This window comes from Callorhinchus milii, unplaced genomic scaffold (genome assembly GCF_018977255.1).
Source record: "Callorhinchus milii isolate IMCB2004 unplaced genomic scaffold, IMCB_Cmil_1.0 Scaffold1, whole genome shotgun sequence".
NCBI lineage: Eukaryota > Metazoa > Chordata > Chondrichthyes > Chimaeriformes > Callorhinchidae > Callorhinchus > Callorhinchus milii.
In genome coordinates this window covers 32,056,031-32,080,427 of record NW_024704742.1, presented here as the reverse complement: position 1 = coordinate 32,080,427, position 24,397 = coordinate 32,056,031, and the positions used below count along the sequence as shown (strand labels likewise).

Sequence of the window (24,397 nt, the reverse complement as noted above, 5' to 3'; positions counted from 1 at the left end):
ATTGATACGTGCAGTGCTGATCCATAAAAATAACCCTTCAAACTCCAAAATCTATCTTTCAGTAAAGCTGATGGCACAGCTGTGCTGTCTCACATGATCAGACGATTCTGCTACAGCTGGATTTCTAAATGAGTTGTTTATTTTCTGTAACCAGCTCCATCCTCCCACTTGTGAGCATCCATGTGTGCTGCTTAGCATCCATTAGAATGAATAGAGGTTTTGTGCTGGTTGTTACGAAGTCTTCTCTGTCTGAATACGTAGTACATTTTGACCCTGTAAGCATTTTGTAGCAATTAGTAACAAGTTATTCAAGACATGAAATATTCCCCAAAAGGTAGGGTTGTAAATATTCAGATTTCACTGAATATTTACAGTTACTATTATTAACTTGTAGTTTAAAGCCATGTTCTACAAAACAAAAATAACTGAGTTGGACTTGAATGGCGTTTTAAAATGCTTATTGTTGAACTGATGCCAATTTAATGTTTTTGGGTGATTTCAGGTTCCATTCTTGTGTCCTATTCAAGGTCACATTTACGTGAAGCTACAGTGTCAGGTTGGTTCCTCTGTGGAAGAACATGGATTCCTGGTAAGCTGTCTTACTGGCTTCTTGTTGTAGCCAAGGTTTCATTTTTTATTAAAAAGGAAACTGCCTATTTCCCTTGTTAAAATGGATGATTTGAAAAGATTTGTAATTGTCCAGTACTTACGATGGATTTCATAATGTACTTATCTGTCTATCGACCATATGAATCTTAACTTTTCAGGATTTCACTTTGTTTCTTTCCATTTGTCTAATGTTCCAAGACCATGATTTGTTTAATAGCACCATCTAGTGGACTAGTATATGCCATGGTTATAATACTGGGCCTCTGGGCATTGGATATAGAGAGTAACTCAATGTGGAGTGAAGATGACCCTACAAAACAAAAGGGTAGTATCTCTGACAATACAGTATTGCGATAATATTGCAGCCTGCTGTCAGCCTGGATCATGAGCTCCAAGACCCAACACGGTACATGGTCCTTGGACCTTCTGACCCAGAGGCAAGAATGCTACTGACTGTTCATCATCACTGACTTCATCAGCTGAACTGATGAAGATTTGCATATGTTAGTGGGACATTTTTATTTTAAAATGCAGAAGACTGATGTCTGTTTTTTAAAAAAAGGCTAAATGTCCACTGCTGTTCTTATGAATAAGCAAAACTCGTTCTTTCATGGTGTGCCATATCTTGGTGCTTTACATGTCTGCCGTGTATTTGTGTGTTTTAAAGGGTGAAATGACTGAGCCTCATTTCTGCTAGACTGAAGGTGCTTTCTCTTCTTGCAGACTATGTTCCATGATGTCAGTGGTTTTGGAGCTTGGCATAGACGTTGGTGTGTCCTATCAGGAGCCTGCATCTCATACTGGACCTATCCAGATGATGAAAAATGCAAGGTTTGTAGTGAAGCTATTGACTATAAGGACAGAAAGTAGAGGTTTAACTGAAGAGCTGTTAATGAAATTCAGATGTACAGGGTGGCTATTTTTGATAGTTGTACTCCAACTGTAATCAGAGGAAAACTTGAATCAAGAAAATCCTCATACCTCAGAAATTCCACCCTTTAGGGACTTTTGTCAGGAGATGTATTTCCAAATGTCTGCACAGAAACATTCCTTGCAAAAAATGGTTTGAGATCACAATATCACAATGATAGATGCCGAGAATCTTTAACAGGCACATGCTTGTATTCTTTAACATATGTTTGATTTAACCAATGGAGAAGGTTTCAGTTTGCATTCAGAGATCTGATACAGAGAGTTTAATAAAAAGACAGAGAATGACTGGCACTGTGAGGTGGGAGGACGAGTAGAGCTATGGCACTGTATCCTAATTCTGTGTACCTAGGTTCCCAACTAAAACAATGATAGTGTAGATTAGAACAACTACTGGAAGAATAAATATTACATGCCTAAATGGAAAGTTGCTTCACTAAGTGCTTACTGATAGCACTTGGATCTGTTCTGTGTTCCTGGGAGAACTTCTTTAAACAGCCTTGCTCAAATAAATATAGCCACAGAAGAAGGCTTGTTGGCAATCCATTCAGTACCATTTACTTATCTTTTCCATGACCTCTTGCAAATGTCTCCTTTATAGAATACCTATCCAATTCACTGTACGTTCTTTGCAACTTCCTGCTCCCACTCTCACAACTTGCTATGCCTCCTAGCTTAGTATCATCTTAAACCTGAATATTCTGTCCTCTACCCTTCATCCAGACCATTAGACTTGTCCAAGTGCTGATACACATTCGCTGATGATGGTAATTTTCCATTATTGATGCAGCTGAGATCAGGAAATTAATCTGAATCGAAATATATAGTTAAATAGCAAGACTAAAATATTAAAGGAATGAATACAGGGAATTACATTTACAAATTAAACTGAGAGTAGGAAATTAAGATGTTAGATTATGTGCAATTAACCACTGTGCATTTTAGTGGGAGGCACGGCAGTACAGATAAATTTGCCCAGTGAGAACTAATAGCAATTCCAGCAACCCATTACTAATCGAGGCCTGAATCTATTACTAAACTGCTTGAAGGTCAAAGTTGGCTGTTAGAGGGGTAAAAAGCCCCTTCGTCTGCCTGTAAAATTTTCTGCTAAGTGTGTCATTACCCTTTACCTCTAGTCACTTGTATGGAGACATTAACAAGGAGTTGAGCACCATACACTGTTAGAGAATGCAATGCAGAAATTACCTGTTAGCTGGTAGTATAATTTCTGAAACCATGGGTCACATTTGTACGGCATTGTCCTTTAACTATTTAACTGAGCAAGTGCTTTGACCTGGACTGAAAGCCAATCTACTGCTGCCTAGCCCAGCAAAACCATAATGCTGGCATCTCTACAGAAATGGATCCGATACATTGAGATTCGATTGCAGGAGAGTTCAAGATAGCTGCGCTTATTTAACTTCAATTGAACTGCTCTGAGATAGACCAGCTCTTTCCAATGCTTCAAGTCATGGAAGCAAACAATAGCTGAGGGGTAGGGAGGTGCTATGGAGGGAATAGAAGCTGGTATTCCTTGCTACAGGTAAAATCAATACAAAAAGAATATTAATAATAATCCTTGCATTTGATATAGTGCCTTATTGCATCTTCGAGATGTTTCAAAGTGCTTCACAGAATATACTATAAAGTAAATTGACTATATTATTCTGCAGCTGAGTGAATAATTTGCCTATGTCGAAGAGAAAGGTCTTCAGCAGGGACTTGAAAATAGGAAGAGAGGGAGAGAGGTGAAGGGAATGAGGAAGGGAATTCCAGAGCCTCGGGGCATAGTGGCTGAAGGCACTAAACTTCAGCTAAATAGTGGCTCACAGCACATAGCAGCTAAAATCATATGGATTAGTTGCGACACCAAATTACAATACAATTTACATTTTACATAGCGACTCTCACATCAAAGGGGCATCCCAAGGCACATAGGGTTAAATATCCTCCACACAGGCAGCCCCGATGGTGCAGAACCGCAGCTTGCGCAACAAGAACTTTGAATCATGGCTGTTGCAGACTTTGTTGGTTTCAGGTGGAGATGCATTAAGGGTTAAATTGGCCCTGTCTTCCCAGAGTAAGGTAGCGGAAAAACAGCTAGAATTTCTGGTCCTTCTTTAGAACCCTCTACTGGTCGCGTGTGTGTGTCTGTCAGTATCAATTGGATGGTTAGAGATCCTGTTTGGCTGTGACTCCCTCTGCAATCAAGTAGCCTGACACTCGCTGCCAAGGCTCATACATGAGCAATGGCCACTTAGGTGGGTTGACTTATGGCAGCCAGTGCCCATGGAACTACACCCAACAAGAGACCAGACCAAAAGCAGAGAGGCATAATTCGGTGGAGAGAAAATTACTAAAAAATTGTTCCACTGAATTTATAGAAAAAGGACAAAAAAATCCACCTTATTTAATAAAATTCAACCTGAGTGAAGTGTGTGCCTAGTGAAATGCTACCACTTGCATGTGTGAAATTATATCACTTGAGGCTTGCTCTCAACTTGACCTGCATGTGTATAAATCAAGTCAGTCTCAAGTTTCCTGTTTAATAAATTCAGGATAAAGTTTTTACCCACTCTTCATTATATATGGAAAATAACCTTTAAATTTACATGGTTTCACTGACCCTGCTCAAATATTTCATCTAGACATGTTTAATCAACTTTGGCATTTTACTGTACTTGCAGCGCCCACTTGGCAGAATAAACCTGGCTAATTGTACCAGCAGAAAAATAGACCCGGCTAACCGGGAATTCTGTGCTCGACCGAACACCTTTGAACTGATCACAGTAAGACCTCAACGAGAGGATGATCGAGAGACGCTCGTCAGCGAGTGCAAGAACACACTTTGTGTCACCAAGTAAGAGAAATTATTTTCATGTGTCTCGTGATCAGATTAGATTTGGTTCTGATCACAGACTTCAAATTGAATGCGATTGATGGAATTGCATTTAAAAATACATTGGGCTCTGATATGCAGCAATTTCTAACTGGATCCCTTCGTATGGAAATTGGAAATATGTTGCATCAACTGGGAGAACTGTCAATCCAACATAATATACATTGCATTGGGTGCATGATATATTTTGATTACCAGAAGTTCTTATTAAGGAATTGTTAGAAATCACTGCATGTTAAGGTTTATAAGTGCTTTGAAATTTTAGTCTATACTCTAGCATTATAATTTAAATAGCAATGTGAAATGTAATGCATTTGCCTTGTGATCTATCCCAGTTCTATAATATATAGAATATATATTCTATATAATATTATTTTTTATAATATATATATTTATAATATAAATAATAATAATATATATAATTTATAATAATATATATAATTTATAATATATAATAATATAATTTTTATAATAATAATCCTTGCATTCTATACAGCGCCTTATCATGTCTTCAAGATGTCCCAAAGCACTTAACGGAATATACTGTAAATATATATTTTGTGGATGAAATGTATAAAAATACCTTAAGAGATGTGTGGAAGAGTCTGATTGAAGGATAGCAAAGAAATATGAAGCTGAAGTTTTTAAGATCTGACAACTAAACATTGTTGCGCAGTTTAATTATTCTGCTACTCCGTTAACATCATTGTTCCTTTTTTTTTCCAACCACTCCAGAAACTGGTTGTCTGCAGACACTAAAGAGGAACGCAACCTCTGGATGCAGAAGCTGAATCGGGTCCTAGTTGATCTTCGTACCTGGCAACCAGATGCCTGCTATAGACCCCAGGTCATTTAAGGAGATTGAGTGGCAATATTAGCTTTGTTTAATTGTGTGGGTTCTCCTCATATGGATCTAAATAAAATATTATGAGCATTGAACAAGTGCAAATGCTTGCTGCGCCTTATAAATTTCAGGCAGTGTGCTTGAAAAGCCCGATGTTCAACTGTGGCTGAAAAATTATTTTATATGCAGAAAGCCTATTTATGATGAAGCAGAAAATCCTTTTTGGAAGCCTTTGTTCACACTAATGTATATTGATTATTTGCAGAAAAAGGGTATTGCACTAGGCATTTTGAGTTACAAGAATTCTTTCACAAGTTAGAAGATGCCACAGATCAGTCAGGGTTGTCTGTTTATTCTTGAAATTAAGTAATAAATCTGCAGGTAGAAAGGGTTCAAATTATAAACCATTCCCATGTACTGTAGTTTATCATTGTTGTGCTTCAGAGGAAGGAAGGATATTTGGATCCACGGTCACAATAATCTGAGTCCTGTAGCTGCAGGGGTTAGAGCCCTTGCTTTGCAAGCGAGAGACCTAAGTTCAATTCCAGGCAGGGTGAAACCTTGGGCAAGTTTCCTTACTCCACACAGAGCCTAATAATAATCCCTCCAAAACCAAAAACAATAATAAATTGGTCATTTTCAATCCACGACTGTTTGTGGGACATTGCTGTGCGCCATTGGCTGCCGCGTTCGCCCACAAATATACAGTCAATTCACTTTACAGTGTGTTCTGTGAAGCGCTTTGGGATGTCCTCCCAACGTGAAAAGAGCTATATCAAATGCAAGGATTATTATTATTATTACCTATCAGTGGTGGCCAACCTTTTTGGTCGGCCAACATTTTCTTGATTGAATAATTCTTGATTTTTTGCCATCAATCAAGATAAAACCGAAAATGTACTACCAATTGAACACAGACTTAGCTAAACTCATACAGATGTTTGGATGGGGGTGCAAGTGCTTCTCGACAGCCCTGAGGCTCACAGGTTGGCCACCACCGCACTATATCAATAAACAGGCTTGCTTGCAAGAATGGGTTGGCCTATGTCCTTTTTTGTCAAATAACTGCTGGTTCAGTTAAAATCCGGCAACATGCTTGCAAAGGGTAACTGAAGAATTGCAGAGTGGGATTCTGGACCGAGTCTTTTGAGAGTTCAAGCACAGAGACTAATCTACCAGGCCATCAATTCAAGAATTCCAAAAATGTTGGGCTAGGTGTTACAATGAATGATCTTTAATCTGGTGTCATAACACTTGTTTCTGCAAACCATATTTTGAAACGGAGGGGCTTTTGAAGTACCATAGTGTACAATGCAATAATTTCAAATGAAATGTATCTTACTGTGCTGCTATCTATTACCTGCTTCATGCTTGCAGGCTATGACATTTAACTTGAGCAAAGAGTCTTTTCACAAGATTTTTAATAGTCAACAATTAAAGTCTGTGGGGCCTTTTACGAAATGACTTTCTAAATCCTGCCAATTGTGCTTTTTTGTGAGCTATTTAATATACTAAAAAAAAGTTTAGATCACCTTTTTTAATAATATATTGTCCTCCCCATGCATGAAACTCCTTGTGATGTCCAACTGTAGGAATTTAAAGTTGATCATTTTTGATTATATTAATGTCAGGCACACTGAATTTGAATTCATTGAGATGTCATCATAGGATGATTGGAGGAATGAAAAGGATTTGTGCCACACAATTATTGCCCCAACTACAAGTTGCATTGAGTAAGTGTATGTGCCAAATATGTACCAAAATTATACACTAACCTTGTAAAGTTTTAAGGAATGCAAAATTATTGTACTGCTTCAATTTCTGTTCTTTTCTATTCCTGTCCTGTTTGCCTTCAAAATATGTTATTGGGTATATTAAGTTTTGTATCGCAAGTCTTTTATGCACGTTTAGAAATAAACTGCCTTTAATACTCGACAATATTGTTTCTTGAGAGATCATTACTTAATTTTTAAATGGTTATTACTCTTTGAAAAACTCTCACATTCAAACCCATCCGTAGCCTTGCCCCTCACTACCTCTGAGATGTGCATCGCTCCTGCCCCAACTACTCCTGCTGAGCAAACGCAAGCCTGATTCATGTCCCCAATCTGTTCTGCTCCCCCTTTTTTAGGTGAGCCATCAGACTTTCTTTCCTCCTTTGCTCCTCTTCAGCTGGAGTTCCCAGGGAGTTGTGTGAAGCCCTTTGAGACGCAGTTCTGAAGTGAAAAGTGGATGCTATATAAATGTAAATTATTATTGAGTCATGGCTGAGATATTGGTGACTGCCCGCTTCAGGCATGCAGACAGATATGAAAAGAATGTTAGTCTCATCTGGATCGAGGAAAGCATTCACTTGCAAGAGCTGAGCTGTCTGTGCCTGATGTTTGTGCAATACCTCTGACCTTGCCGAGTTAACTCGAGATTCATTTTAAAAGCAATCCAGTATTACATTTCAATTATAGTGCTATCACTAGACATTTTTGGCAATTATTGTTCTATAGGATGTTAGAAGAATATACCATTATGTAGGTAATGGTTCGCTATTGACTGCAACAAAAATATGTGATCAAGCTTGACTCATAGGAGAGAGAATTTGAAAGCCCCGCTGATTGATGTATAATTATTTGATGCAATGGGAAATTTACTTTTGAAATTTCTAGTCAGCAGCTGAAATGTAAGGAGGAGCCTATTCAAAAGATGAATACTCCTTTGAGTAAGAAACTGATTGAGTAGAAAGAGGAAGCATAATAATCCTTGCATTTGATGATAGCACATTTCACATCGTTGAGACGTCTCAAAGCACTTCACAGAGTAAAGTGAATTGAATTAATTTTGTGGGCAGCCAATTGCGCACAGCAGTGTCCCACAAACAGCATTATTATTATTTTGGGAAGGGATTATTACCCCCAGAAAGTGCTGTGCCAATCGACTCACAACCAGATTCCTACTTACTGCTAGGTAAATGAGGCGTGTGGAGTAAGGAAACTTGCCGAAGGTTTTGCTCTGCCTGGGAATTGAACCTGGGTCCTCTTGTTTGTGAGTCGAGTGCTCCAACCAACAGAATATCCTTGCAATTTGAGATTGTCAAGATAAATCCTTTGTTCACTTTGAGGCTTAGATTGGAAGACTGAGCTGACAAAAGGTGAGTCTTTCAATATACACCTTATGACAACTTTGTACAGTTGAAGTTTTTTTTAAAATAAAGTTTTAGTGAAAATATCAACAATTGCAGATGTTTTCAGATTGGAGTAAAGCCTGAAACAATCTTGAAGGAATTTATTGGCTTTTTATCCTTCACAAGTGACTGGTGCAATCTGTACAGTCCACAGATCCCTAAATGGATGTTTCACAAGACAGATGGAATGCCATTCCTGAGTCCCATCACGTTGCCTGCAAGACTTGGGCTTCCTCTCAGATGTGTGTCCTTCCGATATGCAGAGTGCTATAGAAATGTAAATGACTATTGTTGATCAACCACCTCTTTTACTAGAAATTCTACATCTTAAAATGAACTACTAGATTTACCAACTCCCTTTTCCTTGCAATTATATTTGAAATACTCTACAATTTTAAAATATACCTGCTTTTCTAAACCGTTACACTCGGTTTAACTCCACCGCATTTTCCTTTGTTTTTACAAAAGTGTTCAGCCCATGGAAAAAAACTGATGTACTGTTCGAAATCTGGATTGTGCAGGTCTGTACTTGTCCTGCGGGTGGCGGGTTGCTCATCTGCTATAAAATTCAATGCAAACAGTTCTTGATTGATGGACAAGTCCACAAAAAAAGTCAGCAAAGAGCGAGCGAAAGGTGCATTAGAGTGGGGCTGACGTATTCCTTAACAAACAGTGGGCTTAAAATAATAAAAATAATAATTAAGGTAAATAATAATAAAATAATTAATAATTAAAATTAAGGGTCAGCCTTTTAGAACAGAGTTAAGGAAACATTTCTTCATTCAGAGGGTAGTAAAGTTATGGAATTCACTACCCCAGAAGGCTGTAGATGCTCAGTCCTTGAACAACTTCAAGGCTGAGACTGATAGATTTTTTTAAAAAAACAGGGATTAGGGGATATGGGGATAAGGCAGGTAATTAGAGTTAGGTCTGAAGATCAGCCATGATCTCATCGAATGGCGGGACTGGCTCGAGGGGCCAAATGGCCTACTCCTGCTCCTAATTCTTATGTTCTTAATAACAGTCCCTGCATTTGATGGAATGCCTTAACACACCATTAAGACATTTCAAAGAGCTTCACAGAATATACAGAAAAGTGAATTGGCTGTGTATTTTGTGGGCGAAACGCGGCAGCCAATTGCACACAGTAGTGTCCCTCCACACACAGACATTTGATGGGACTTAACTCATCGCCTTCAAGGCCCTCCACGGCCTTGATCCTTCCTACCTCTGACTTGCTAACCCCATATCAACCTGTCCACGCTCTCCACTCAGCAGCCTCCAGCCTGCTCCATGTCCCCTGCCTAACCCGCCCCACCATTGGCGGGCGGGCCTTCAGTCTCGCTGCCCCCAACCTTTGGAATTCCATCCCACATTCCCTTCACCTTGCTCCCTCCCTTGTCTCCTTCAAGGCACATCTCAAGACCCTCTTCTTCGCCTGTGCCTTCGGCCACCTTCCTACCCTCTCTGCCCTCCACCCTCCCTGATCCCAACTCCCCCAGCTCAGGTCCAAATCGCTTACTATCCAGCACCTTGGGACATCCTCCCGACGTGAAAGGCGCTATACAAATGTCATTTTGTATTGTATTTTGTATTCAGAGATAGAGAAACGCACATGTTGATAGATGAAATACTCCAATTGAAGAAATTGAATGTATAACCTCGCTGAGTACTTGGGTGAATGCAACCATGTGAGTGTAACATCTCACACGTGGAAAGCAGTGCCTGCTTTAGAGAGAGCTGTAATTATCTGTATTAAAATCAACTGTTTGAAACCAGTGATTACTGCCACATTTCATGGGCTGTCTGCGTAGATTGAGGGTGGCTCTTTCAGACATGTATAATGATCATCCCTTCAGCCAATTACCTCATCAACCCGATCATAACACCGAAGGCTTTATTTCGAGGAGGGTGATCCAAGTAGCGTACTTTAGAAGATGTAACACAGCCCTGTATGTCTCTGAATAATTCCCCCAGCTCAGAGATGTTGAGCACACTTCAGTAAGTGAATATCAAACAAGTCGTAGTAATTGTATTGCATCAGTTTAGGTTTAGGTAACTTTAGCTAATAGTAATTAAGGGTCAATTATTTTCATGTAGGTTTTAACATAAATACAGTAGTGTACTGTATGTAGCATACGATTCGAAACAATAGATTACAAAGTGGCTAGAGTCTTGCCTAATAGATTGTTGATTGAACAATAAAACAAAATTACGGCTGTAAATTAGATCCATCAGTCATTCAGACCAATCTTAATTTGTGCTGTGTGCACACAGTGTATTATTGCTTTCGCAATGATATATTTGATTTATTATATGTATATGCCGTCATTGTGAAAATCATGGTTTTAGCATCTTAATCATTAAGACTTCTAGATGCACAGCCAAATTGGTGAATGATTAAAAAGTATACAACCTGTAAAATAATACACGTGTGGGGGTGGGATGTTAAGGTTGTGAGCATTTCCGAAGTTTAGCAATTAATGCTATCAAGAGAATAGTTTTAAGTACCTAATGCTCCTAACACACACATGTGTTATAATTTACAATTTTGAATGCAATTTAGCTGCCATTTATTCTAGTATATCACTATAAGATGAAAAATACTGTTTCATAACAGATTCAACATTAATTATCACATTAAATCACTTATGAATCATCACATTTTACAACCCCTGTATATGTGATAATGATAGTTTTAAGTAGATGAGGTGGGTAATTTCTCCAGGGCAAGATTGGTCTGATTGAACATTCTCTGATCTGAAATTAAATGTCAAACCTTAAGATCCCTCTCCGAAGCTCACTTTTTTTTCTTAGATCAACTTGTTCCCCTTTCAGTAGCTCTTAACTTTCCCAAAGCTATAAGAAAGTTTCTGATGAAGAAGGCCCTTCCAGAATGCTAAACCATCCAATTCTTAATCATAATAATAATCTTTGCATTTGATATATCATGTCGTTGAGACGTCACAAAGCACTTCACAGGAAATACTGTAAGGTGGATTGACTCTGTATTTTATTACATTATTTTAATGTATTTTAAGATTGGGAAGCTTTCATTCTTTGTGACAGGCATTGTCACAAAGTGCAAGATGTTGTGTAAGAAAGGTGTTAGCTCTGGTCAGAAGATTGTGGATTCAAGCACCAATGTCAGGAATTTGAACTTGCATTGACTCAGCTGACGCTCCATTGCAGTGCTGGGGGGAGTGTTGCATTGTCAGACGTGCTATCCTTTGGATGAGATGATTTTGTTTTGATCAGCCACAACAAACACATGTGGAAACCCATCATTAAGAGTATCCAAACTCTGAGAATTTCATGCATTCCCACCTACACATGGAAATTCCAGAGAGAGATTGTTGGAATGGAATGAGCACTCTCTCTCTGGAAGGATGTATCCTGCATATCTAATTCCAGAAAGTATTAGGCTCTGGTGGGCAAGAGCCAAGGCTGGGGGGACCCCAGAGCATGTGTTGGGGTACTGCTGTGCTATTTGAAAATCGAACAAAGTTTCTCTTGGCCAAATCTTCCCCAGATAAAAATGGTCATTTACTTCATGACTTTTATGGGACACTGGTGTGTAAGTTGGCTGGCACATTCGCCTACAAAATACACAGTTACTCCACTTCATGGTAAAACCTGCAAAATGCTTTGAGATGTCCTCCTGATGTGGAAACTGCTAGATCAAATGCAAAGATTATTATTATTATTACGAGAGATGGTCATATAAAATCTAAACCCATCTGAGACTTGATTATAGTCTCATGAAGCTCTTTTAACATCTTAGTCCTGCGCAGGATACAAATGTCTGTTGTGATCTCACTTCTAACCTCCAAACTCTCTGACACAAATTTGATTATTTTCATTTTATCTATATCATTGTTCCTCAGAACTTTCTAACCTTCAGATGTGCTGCTATATACAGACTTTCTCCTCACTGTTGCATTGTAATCAATTTATCAGTTGGAGTCCTGTAGATTAGTAGTTACAGAACTCGCCTCGCAACGAGAGGACCTGGGTTCGATTCCCGGGCAGGGCGAAACATTGGGCTAGTTTCCTTACTCCACACACCTCTGTTTACCTGGCAGTAAATAGGAACTCGGTTGTTAGTAGATGGGAAGATCGCTTTTCTGGGGATAATAATCGCTTAAAATATTTTTAAAAATTTTAATCACTCAATCCACGACTGATTGTGGGACACTGCTGTGCGGAATTGACTACCACGTTTTGCCCATGAAATAAACAGTCAAATCACTTTACAGTATATTCTTGAAGTGCTTTGAGATGTCTCGAAGACGTGATAAGCGGCTATACCAAAAACAAGGATTACTATTATAAGAAAATAATCCTTGAATTTGATTTATCACTTGGCTCTTACTTGAACTGATATTTTGTATACGGTAATCTCCATCAGTGAGATTGGATTAGTTAGGCAATTGGAGGAGATAGCATTATCTTAAGGTTGATGACCTCTCTCCGTGCTGAAATTTCCGAAGAGAGGCAGAGGTGGGCTTCAGCCTATTTGATCAATAGAACTGGCAGATGTGTACTCTGGAATACCCACCATCATCTTCCCATTTCCATGCTTCTATTCTCCAACTCCAAAAATCTGCATTATTTTAAATTTGCTGTCACTTAACCACAACTTGAGTTATCTCATCCTTTTTCCTTCTGTCTTCAACTTTGGTGATTACATACCCCACACAATGAGCTTTGACCCTTTAGCTACTGAGTAAGATACATGTAACAGTGGCTTTCAATTTGCTTTATTGGTACAAGGTTAAATCCTTAATACAACGATAACAACAAGTTACATTTATATAGTCTTTCATGCTGTGAGGACATCTCAAAGTACCTCACAGGTGGTGACCCAAACTGGGTTTGGGGGGAAGGTGACCAAAAGCATAGTCAAGGCATCAGGTGTTACAGTACTTGTAATGTGTGCAGCGTATGCTTTAATGTGAAAGTAAAAAGATCTCTAATAATGTTCTAAATCTTCTTACTGAATAGTTCTCAGACTCAGCTCCAGCCCCACCCAATCCACCTTCAGCACCAAAGGTCCTAGACTGTGCTGTAAGATGTGAATATTTACTCATCTGTCATTTTAAATCTGTCATTTTCAGTGGTAATGATTGTGTTAATAATGGAATTGATAAATACTGAAAGGTCATTTTTCCATAAAATCCGGATTTAAAAATCTGTAATTTGACCTTGGCAACCAGTCAAACAAACTAATAGATTTCTGAACATGCAATGTTGATAACAGGGAGCTGTAAATATAGATACGCCTGGGTCAGCAACTGTGGAGATAATTCCTTCCCCCTCAGTTATCCACGCAATCTTGAAGGCAAAGCTGGACAAGTACTAGAGTTGACTCAATGTGCCTCACTTTATCAGTGTTTTGGAAATAAGCACCTTCCTGTTGTGTTTCGTGTGACTCTTTTACCCCCAGGAACTGGGTTTAAGTCAATCTCTGGAAGTCTTGGTCATTTGAGCCTGGTAAGTCTGCATTATTTCAAGTCACTACTGATAATTTAACTGCTGATCCAGCCAACCTGGTTTGTCGGCAGGGGTTTGGAGAGGCAGACTGGATTTGGAATTCTTCCCACAACTCCTGTTAACCCTACAAACCAAAGCCCTAATGTTTAGATTGTCCCTAGATTGACAAGCAGTGAAAAGATAGTGCTCTCAATGGCAAACTATGCTTTTTTAGCTGGTTAATCTCCAACAGTATCAATCTGGGGTCCACAAGCCTGGGTTCTCGCCAACCATTATCTAATACTTTATGGAGTGTTATCCTGAATATAAATTAGTGAAAGCAACTCTCCTAATGGTTCAATTGGTACAACTTGGAGTCCTTTAGCTTAGTGGTTAAAGCATCAGTCTTGCAAGCGAGAGGACCTGCGTTCGATTCCTGGGCAGGGCAGAATATTAAGCAAGTTTCTTTACTCCACACACCTCTGTTTACCTAGCAATATGTAGGAACCTAGTTGTTAGTCGATTCGTGGATGGGTTTTCTTGGGGTAAAAATTCTTTCAACAATAAAGAAAATTTAAAAAAATTCATTTGGTCACTCAGTCCATGACTGTTTGTAGGACACTGCTGTGTGTAATTGGCTGCCGCATTTTGCTCACAAAATATACAAGTCAATTCACTTTACAATATATTCTGTAAAGCGCTTTGAGACGTCTCGAAGATGTATAAGGCCCTATATCAAATACAAGATAGGTTTGTTATTACTTTCTGGAATTAAATAAGCAGACAATTTTGGGGGTAAATTTGTTTAGACACCTGCAACAGCCGCAGTCACGTTTGTGAAGCCGCAATGTGAAGGCTCTCATCTAAAACTCCAATGTCAATTTGGAGTCAGAACTGAATTGGCTTCCAGTCTTGTAGGAAATATTGATTTCCATCAATGAACATTTGTTTGAACAAACAAAAAAGTGCCGTAGCTGTTCAATTAGTTACTTCTATTGATTGAAACAAGTTTACATAAGATTAGGACTTGACTAATTAGTTCCACTGTCAGCATAGCTATCTATTCATTCGGAATCCTATCATGTCTTAGATAAAATTGCGCTAAATGTCAATATGCCACTGGGTAATTTTTGCCTTTAACTCTTTGAGTGTTAAAAGCCCCTTGCAGATTTTGAAGTAATAATATAATAATAATCCTTGCATTTGATGTAGCGCTTTTCACGTTTTCGAGATGTCTCAAAGCGCTTCACAGAATATGTTGTAAAGTGAATTGACTATATATTTGTGGGCGAAATGCGGCAGCCAATTGCGCACAGCAGTGTCCCACAAACAGTCGTGGATTGAAGATGACTAATTTTATTACTGTTTTGTTTTTTGGAGGGATTATTATTAGGCATGTGGAGTAAGGAAACTTGCCCAAGGTTTCGCCCTGTCTGGAATTGAATGCAGGTGTCTCACTTGCAAGGCGAGTGCTCTAACCACTGAGCTACAGATCTCCCTTAGTCAAGTATCAGGCTGTCATCAAAAACATGACAACAATAAAATAGGAACCTTTTTAGAGATTTGCGAAATCCTGAATATAAATTAGTGAAAGCAACTCTCCTAATGTTCAATTGGTACAATCACTGTCCATTGCATAACTGAGCTACACTTAAGAACCATAGAAATCTACAGCACAGAGGAAGGCATTTTAGCCCTATGACTCTGCACTGGCTCTTTTAAAGAGAGCAATTGTTTCAATTCCATTTACATGCCTTTTCCCCATAATATCCCTGGAGTTTACTCCTTGCCCCTTCTCCCATGATGCTTTCATTAATTTCTACCTCAACTTGTTCACCCCCACCTCACCCACCCCACCCCAGTGCCATATTAGATTAAGATGAGAGCACCTCAGATTTGATCCCTGGTCTGTCAACAGCGAGCTGATCTCAACCAAGAAGCCATGTCACCAATTCCATGGTAATACATTCCTACAATGCGGTATCAATGATCTCTGGCTACACTTCAACGGTACTGTCTTGCTTACAGCATAAGAAACTATAGCAAAGAGGAATCACATTGAAAGAAATGGAGAGTGCTACATGTTTTCTGTGTGTTAAATCGTCACTCGTATAACGTTAGGGCTAGATTAGCGTATAGAATCTATCAGATGTGCAGAATATTTTTTTGTTTCGGAGAGCACACAGCCCAAGTCATTGTGACATTAACGGCAGCACTGAGCATTAGGAGATTCATTCTCTATTCATTTCGGAATTCCAGTCATCACTTGCAGTAACAGTCAATGCTTCAACTCCGCACATTAAATCACAGCCAGAGTTCTGTTCAAATAGCAGTAAAAACTCAGATTATTCATTTTCACTGCAGGCCTGTGGAGGAAATTGTCCGGTGCACCCACACTAAACATTATATCAAATGAAATTATGAAGGGAAAATATACCATTGGTTGGGTGTTCTTCAAATGCGGTGTATTATAACATTGATAGAGGTTTTCTGACCTGTCTCTCATTGGCAGAGAACTGTACACACATCCAAACTCAGGCATTCAAACCTCCTAGGGCACTGCAGTCTGTAAGAGTGTTCTTTCATGTCTGAGATTATGGTCAACATCTCACAACAGGAGAGCAGCACGCCTTGAGTAGGATCACACAAGGGTAAGAGAAGGTGATCAGTCGTCATTGTCCTGTGGGAAGGATTAACATTGCCGTGTCAGACTGACAAAGTGGTAGAAGCCATGCCACTAACTGACTCCTGTGGTGCTTTATATCAGTGATGCTAAGAAATCCTGGCACAGAGTCTAATCTGGATGCACGAATCTCACCATGTTGTAGCAATGGGAGAAAAAAAACAAGACTTCAGTCTTCGTTTTGAATGCTCAAACCTTAGGACTTCCAAATCCAAAAAGGGCACGAATTCTCATCAGTAGCAGGAGGAAATGTCAGCAAATCATTTGATGTAATTCCAGATGACACAAGTACCCAGGCAACAATGAAACTGTTATCTCTTCATTCTCTGGAGCAGATCTTTCAGGGAGCCACTTAGTTTCTAACAAGGAAGGAAAAATGGATAACGTTTACTGTAAACTATAGCAATGGTTCATATTGCACATTACATACTGTAAACTTAAACAAAAGCATTAATATATAGATTAATGCATAGAGCGCTGTGCAATCACTTGCCTTTGTCTTACTTGGTCATTAAGAAACATTTGCTAATAAAAAGAAGTCAATTTGTAGCCAGACCATAAACACACAATTGTCCATAGAAACTGAAGGACGACTAGGATAGACTGAGCTGGACAAGTTTGATTAATACATACAGCCAACCATCCCAACCTCCCACCAACAAAAAAAAGACGGCTCCACAGTAGGTTAAGAAGATGTAAAATTCTAATTAAGTTGCGATTTGTAAATCTGTCTATTTGCAAATTTTGCCTCATTTTTTTCTTTAAGAAAATTGACTGCCACTATCAGCATTAAAAATGACATGCTGAGAGAAAATGCTATTAAGTACTTACAACATTTCAAGAAAGTAGGTCAACATTAATTCTTTAGGGCCTCAGTTTAGCTCTCATTTAATCATCCATAACCAATTAAGTTTCTTTCATGTTATAAGATCATAAAAAGTATGAAAGAGAAAACAGACTCTTGGCCCAACTGATTTAGTAATGTAGCCCGTCATTCCATTTGCCTTGTTTATTGCTGCCTCATTCTGTTTTGATGAGGAGAGCAATGAGTCAACTAACATCCCTAAAACTCTTTCAGCTTCCTTCTTGGCAACTTCAATCCCATCCATGGAGCACTTGATGTTTCCTATTCTTGGATCCTATAATATAGTACCTTGCATTTATGAGTATTAAATTTAATTCGCCAGTTATCAGTCCGTGTGCAGACCATATCAAGCTCTCTTTGTAGGCTCCACTGGCTCCCCATCCCCCAGAGGATAGAGTTCAAAATCCTTGTCCTCGCCTCCCTACCTCTGTGACCTGCTAACCTCTGTCCCTTCTCTCCGCTCGGCGGAATCTGGTCTGCTCCATGTCCCCCTCCCTGCCCTTCCCAACAGCAGTGGTGAGGCCTTCAGTCTTTCTGCCCTCACCTTTTGGAAATCCATCCTACAGTCCCTTCATCTTGTCCCCTTCCTTGTCACCTTCAAGGCCCCTCTTAAAACCTTCCTCTTCGACTACACTTTCCATCACCCTCCAACCTCCACCATTCCTGCCCTCCACCCCTCTTGATCCCAACCCCCAGCTCAGGGGCAAATCCTTGACTTTCCAGTACTTTGGGATGTCCTTCCGACGTGAAAGGTGCTATACACATATAATTTGTTGTGTTGTTGTTTGAAGGACATGTGTTTCCACAGTTTCCTCCAACTTGGTGTTATTTGCAAATGTAATTATTTTACACTGGGTCTGCGAATCCAGGGTATTAATATATAGGAGGAACAGGAGGGATCCCAGTAGAGGGTACCAAGCTTAGCACCTCTCCCCACTTTGACCCAGCTCCCCTAACAAAGACCTTCTGCTTCCTTCGTTTCAGCCATTTCTGAATCCATGCCCATGTCTTGCCATCGTCTTGCCTTGGTGACCACAGTTTGTAAAGGAACCTTTCGTGAGGTAGTTTGTCAAAGAAACAAATCTAGATATAGTACATGGCTTTGATAGAGATATATAAACATATGAAATAAGGCAACAATATAACATAAATAAGCCGTTTGCTCTTGTTGGTGAGTCCAAAACACAAGGATGTAAATATCAGATAGCCATTGACGGATCTAAAAGAGTTTAGGAGTAATTTGTTTACACAGAAGGTAATAATAATAATAACAATCCTTGCATTTGATACAGCACCTTATCACGTCTTCTAGATGTCTCAAAGAGCTTCACAGAATATACTGTAAAGTGAATTGACTGTATATTTTTGTGGGTGAAATCTGGAAGCGAATTGCACACAGGATTGTCTCACAAATAGCCGTGGATGGAGTGACCAATTTTTTTTTGAAGGAATAATTATTATTGCGGTACTGAAAGGGGCTCATGAGAGGGATCTGCAACAACTACAAGAACAACTTGCATTTATATGGCACCCTTCAATCAGGGTAAAGTCTTGGAGCACTCAGTTTAGGAGGAGTGGAAGCTCATATTTTTGCCCACAATTCACTTTACATTACATTCTGTGACATGCTTTGAGACGTCTTGAAGACGTGATAAGACGCGATATCAAAAGCAAGGATTATTATTATTATGTGAAGTTAATGGGTTGAATGGCCTCTTTCATTGCAGTATATTCTATGTAATTACAAGATGCCCTGAGGTTGACAGGAACTCACAGTGTAAATGAAGGCCTTGTGAAGGAAAATATATCTCAGGACATCTTGTGCAGGGAACATAAGTCATGTTGACCTGCGATAGCTCTGTTTTGAGACAGCCTGAACTCAGAGGCATGTTCTCTTGGGTCGACGTGAAGAACATAGGGTTCCTTGAATAAGGCATATTTTATATAGGATCAAGGAGTTTTTCCTAGTGTGAGGTACCTTTTAGATGTCCGTGTTCCTGGCAAGGAATTTGCATTTTAAACCTCATTATCATATTTCGATCCTTTTAAAGGATTTAAAGGAGTTTTCTGATCGACAGTAGCATTGTGTCCTGGTTATTCTGGTCGAGCTTAATAGCACTTAAATAAGTAGCAGCAAAAACATATGACTAGGTAATAGCAGAGCTTACTGAGTGTTTATGGGTCTTTGCAATGAAACACCATGAACACCGTCTGACCTATTTCCAAATCTGCAATGCTGCCTTGCAGTTGCAGCATTATGCAAAGGGGTTTGCAAATTATTTTCCTCTGCTGATCAAAATTTTTTCCTCTGCTGATTTCCAAGTAAGCCATCTTGATTTTGAAGTACTAACTCCTCCGATCAATGCACACATTAAAAAGCGCCGGGAGCTACCCAGGTAGAGCTGATCGGATTGGAGTGCAATTTCACTCTGAAGAACAAACCGAGAAAGGAGAGAGATACTGTGAATATTTATCTTGTGCTCATCTAATGCAAGAATCCCATTTTTTGACATTTCTGCCCAAAGAAAAATCTATTGATGTGAATATCTGTTTCCTGTCACAATAGTTAATAAATTCCAAATTCAACCATGCCTGACAGACCAGCATCCAAATCCCATCCTAAAAATGGGTTCCACACAAATTTTATACCAGGTAAATGTTCTCTGATGTGAAACAACCTTACATTCTGCTTACAGATGTGTGCATGAACTATTAAAATAGTGTCTCATTTGTGTATTACTGGGCAATCAATCAATTTGCCAAGTGATGAGTTAAATTTGCATTCTTCATTTGCTTTTAAATGTTTAAAATGTTTTAGATCTAACATCTTTTTAGATGTTTAGTATATCAGGCTGAGGTGTCAGCCTGGCTCACTAGCTAGTTCTCTTGGCTCCAAGTCAGGAGGCTGTGAGTTCAACCCTACATCTAGATGTTAAGCTCATCTTTGAGCGCAAGTTGGCTGCTGTGTCTGCCTCCAAATGAACAGTCACTACACTTTGCAGTAAAACCCATTAAACTCTTTGAACAATTTTGATAACAAGAGCAGACACTGTATCAAACACAAGCATTATTATAATATATATGTCTGTCTTACAAAATCTATAAATAAAAGCAAACCTGTAATATAATGGAATCGGCAAGTGCAATCCTTAGCACCTGTGCGAAAATACAAAGCTGGGAAGCAAGAATCTGTTTGTGGGACATTACTGTGCACAAATTGGCTGGTGCATTGGCCTCCAAAATAGCCAGTCACTACATTTCACAATAAATCTTGTGAGATGTCTCGAGGCCGTGATAAGACAGTATATCAAATGCAAGTCTTGTTCCATGAAGAAAACTGTTTGCTGAATTAAATGGACTTCTAGTACAGTATCATACAGCCTTATCATATCAAAACATCTCAAAGTCCTTCCAAAGTTTTTTTCTGTAAAGTGCAGTGACCTTGCATTGTAGGATAATATTACAATATCAAATGACAAATGATCAATGCCATGTGTACAACAGCGGTGGCCAACCTGTTTTGGTTGTCCGACAAGATAATGATAGAAATTAACAAAATAGCATAGATTTATGCCATAAATCAAGAATCGTTTCTTTTATTGGCCAACCGACCACAGGAAGTACACCATTATTGTTTGAAACTACATTTGTAAATACAGTACCACTCATTGTCCCCAAAGTCACACTTGCTCAAATATTCTTATACCAATATCCACGAGAGTCCTGAACAGAACCATTACCATACAAACAGGGCACATTATTTAATCTTCCTTCAAAAAGGACAACAGTGGATAAATCGTTCCTTATCTAACACATTGGGTGGCAGCACACCCCTCCAGGTAAGTGATTCTTTTCCTTTCTAGGATGTGGTGGACGCCTTTTTTTAAAAAGCTGAGGCTAGCGATTTTTTATTTGGTATAAATTAAATTTCTTTTCAAACCTCTGCCCAATCGTAAATTTTAAGATAATGGTTGTTTTAACGCAAAAAAAAATGTTGGACCCCTGCTGTACTAATGATTGTTATATTTTGCAGAATCTTTCCTCAGAGGATTAGATAGGCTGGTTGGAGTCCATTAGAGAGCGGATTGCATACGGTGTATGCGTGTTGAGCTGAATATCCTTCTGTATCAGTAGAAGAGATATGCAGTGCTGAAAGGTGCACCCTGGTGCACCCAGCTCTTTTGAACGAAACCTAAGAAATTATAATCCATTATAATATATAATATTGGGTAATATTTAAAGCATTAAAGGCATTAAAGCACCAGGCTGAGTTATGTTGTGTTTTCTGCACTTGGTGTTATCTGTCAGACAGCCTTGAACAAGCATCCAATATTGTCTGTACAAGTGTCTTTTGCAAAATAAATAGAATCAAAAGGAAATGTTTTTTGCAGAAAATTGACAAGCAAAAAAGTGTATTTTATAAATATACTATTTGTCTTGTATCTGATTCCACTGCATCTCATGAACAGATTTGTGACAGACAATCACCTAGCAGTAATAATAATAATAATCATCCTTGCATTTCACATAGCACCTTCTCACAACCTTGAAACGCCTCAAAATGTTCACAGAAAAGACTATAAAGTGAATTAATTGTATATTTTGTGGGCAAAATGCAGCACCCAATTGCGTACAGCAGTGTCTCACAAACAGTCGTGGATTGTGTGACCAATTTTTAAAAAGGGATTATAGCCGGCAGTCAGTGTTCCACCAATCGACTAACAACCGAGTTTCTACTTACTGCTAGGTAAACAGGCGTGTGGAGTACGGAAATTTGCCTGAGGTTTCGACCTGGCTCGGAATCAATAAATAATAATAATATAATCCTTGCATTTGATATAGCGCGTTTCACATCTTCTCAACGTCTCAAAGAATAGACTGTAAAGTGAATTGACTGTATTTTTGTGGGCGAAACGCGGTAGCCAATTGCGCACAGCAGAGTCCCACAAACAGTAGTGCATTGAAATGACCAATTTATTATTGCTCCAATCTGCAGTGTGCACTTTATCTGTCTCTGTCTTCCTTACCCAGTAACTGGCAAACTGTTTCTGAACCTTTGGTGCTGGATTCATCACAAAACAGAGTAGCTTGAGAAACCAAGACAAATTGTGTTCCAGTGCCTCCAGCTCTCTGTATGAAAAATTAGACTGACAGTAGATATCCCTGGAGCACACTGAAACACCCACTATCTCAAATGACATTTAGAAGTCGTTTAGGTTTCGATCATTCGGGTGGTGATAACTACTAATAATTATCACGTTGAGTGTCACAATTTTTACTCCATACTTTTCAATTCTAGGGGGAAAAACTGCTCTTTTTTTTGCTCTTTCCCCACCTGCTCCGGATACAATGTTTGGGATGAGGGGAAGGAAAGGCATTGAACTTCACCCACACCCTATAATGGATGCTTAACTATTTATCATGTGATCCACACTGTTAACTTTATCTTTCTATCTCATATTTCTCTCTATTGTAGTCAGTGTCAATTCAAGGCTTGCTTGCAATCAACTGATTGTAATAGGATCAATAGGATCCTGGAGTATTAAGACTCCAGCTATGCTTTAGTTAACGCTTTTTGATTTGCAATCAATACATCAGACAGCAATTTCAAATTCACTGGCTCGGTTGGTTTGTTGAGCGAGCAGTTCTCTATTTGTAATCAATATTCTCTGGAGGTTTCCTGGTTAGTAATAGTGGCTGACATGGATAAGAATTCATTCGATCTTCAACTAGATTTGAAGGAGGAAGACCCAAGACTGATCAGGCTACTTCCAAGAATCACAAGCTATTTTACAATGTACAAATTTCTTAAACAGAAGAATTTGCATCTTTCCCACTGGAGACATAGGTGCTTAAAATGAGATATAATGCATTAATTAACACAAGTATTAATTAACATACTGTATTTTGCACACCTATGGATGCAGGTTGCATATTAAATGGCGTACCAATATTACTTTGAAAAGCAGAAAGGTGTTTCAAAATGTCAATCCTGGAAATTGGTGAGATTCAATGTAGCAGTCAGAACTATACGCGATACTTTGGGTATGGTTCACTTATACACGGTACATGCATATGTCACAAGATCACAAGATTGATGTGGATGAAGAAGGCCCTTTAGCCCATCTGATCTCATCCCTCCAGACCACCCACTCAACCATCCCCTTAACTGCACCAAGCTGCTTTTCAAATTAGTCCAGTGTCCTGGCCTCTACCACCTTTCCTGGCAACCTGTTCCAGTCTCTGTGTAAAGGAACCCTTCCTCATATCTGTCCTAAAATTATCCTTTCATGTCTGATTACAACTCTATGTCCTACTGTTCTGCTGTCATGATACATCCTAAAATAATAATCTGGGTTTATTTTTCAATCCCATTTAAAGTTTAGCCTGTCTAGTCGTTACTCATAGATCATTCCTCTAATACTGGGATTCATCCTTGTTGTTCTACACCGTCTCTAGGGTCTGGACATCCCCCTTATGTTACAGTGACCAGAACTGAATGCTGTATTCAAGATCCAGTCTGACCAGAGCACTGTACAGCCTGAGACTGATGTCTGGAGATCTACACCCAACTGATTTCGTAATATAGCCCAGCATACTGTTTGCCTTGTTTATTGCTTTCTCACATTGTTTTGACATTGTCAGCAATGAGTAACGGGTCAACTAACACTCCTAGATCTCTTTCAGCCTCCCCCTTGGGAACTTTAATCCCATCCAATTTGTGTTTTCTTTTCTTGGATCTGACATGTTGCATGTTTATCAGCATTTAACTCTATTTGCCTTTTATTGGCTCATGTGCATAGCCTATCAAGCTCGTTTTCAGTTGATCGGAAATCAATTGAATTGGCAATGTAATCAATAGTCCGATTCACCTTAGTTACTGCTGTCTCAAGTTGCAGGTCATTCAGAACTCTGCA

At 39.1% G+C, this 24,397-nt stretch overlaps 2 protein-coding genes across 2 annotated transcripts in view; one reads left to right on the top strand and one right to left on the bottom strand.

The window, feature by feature from the left end:
- LOC103176270 (anillin, actin binding protein) overlaps window positions 1-5,810 on the top strand; it is a 37,427-nt gene extending 31,617 nt beyond the window's left edge. The window contains exons 22-25 of the mRNA XM_042337147.1: window positions 503-589; window positions 1,333-1,440; window positions 4,227-4,399; window positions 5,174-5,810. Coding sequence (XP_042193081.1) covers window positions 503-589; window positions 1,333-1,440; window positions 4,227-4,399; window positions 5,174-5,294 — 489 coding nt within the window. The 3' untranslated portion in view covers window positions 5,295-5,810. The remainder of the gene's footprint in view (window positions 1-502; window positions 590-1,332; window positions 1,441-4,226; window positions 4,400-5,173) is intronic.
- LOC121849966 (acetyl-CoA acetyltransferase, cytosolic-like) overlaps window positions 1-24,397 on the bottom strand; it is a 236,732-nt gene that overhangs the window by 192,466 nt on the left and 19,869 nt on the right. The window lies entirely within an intron of this gene.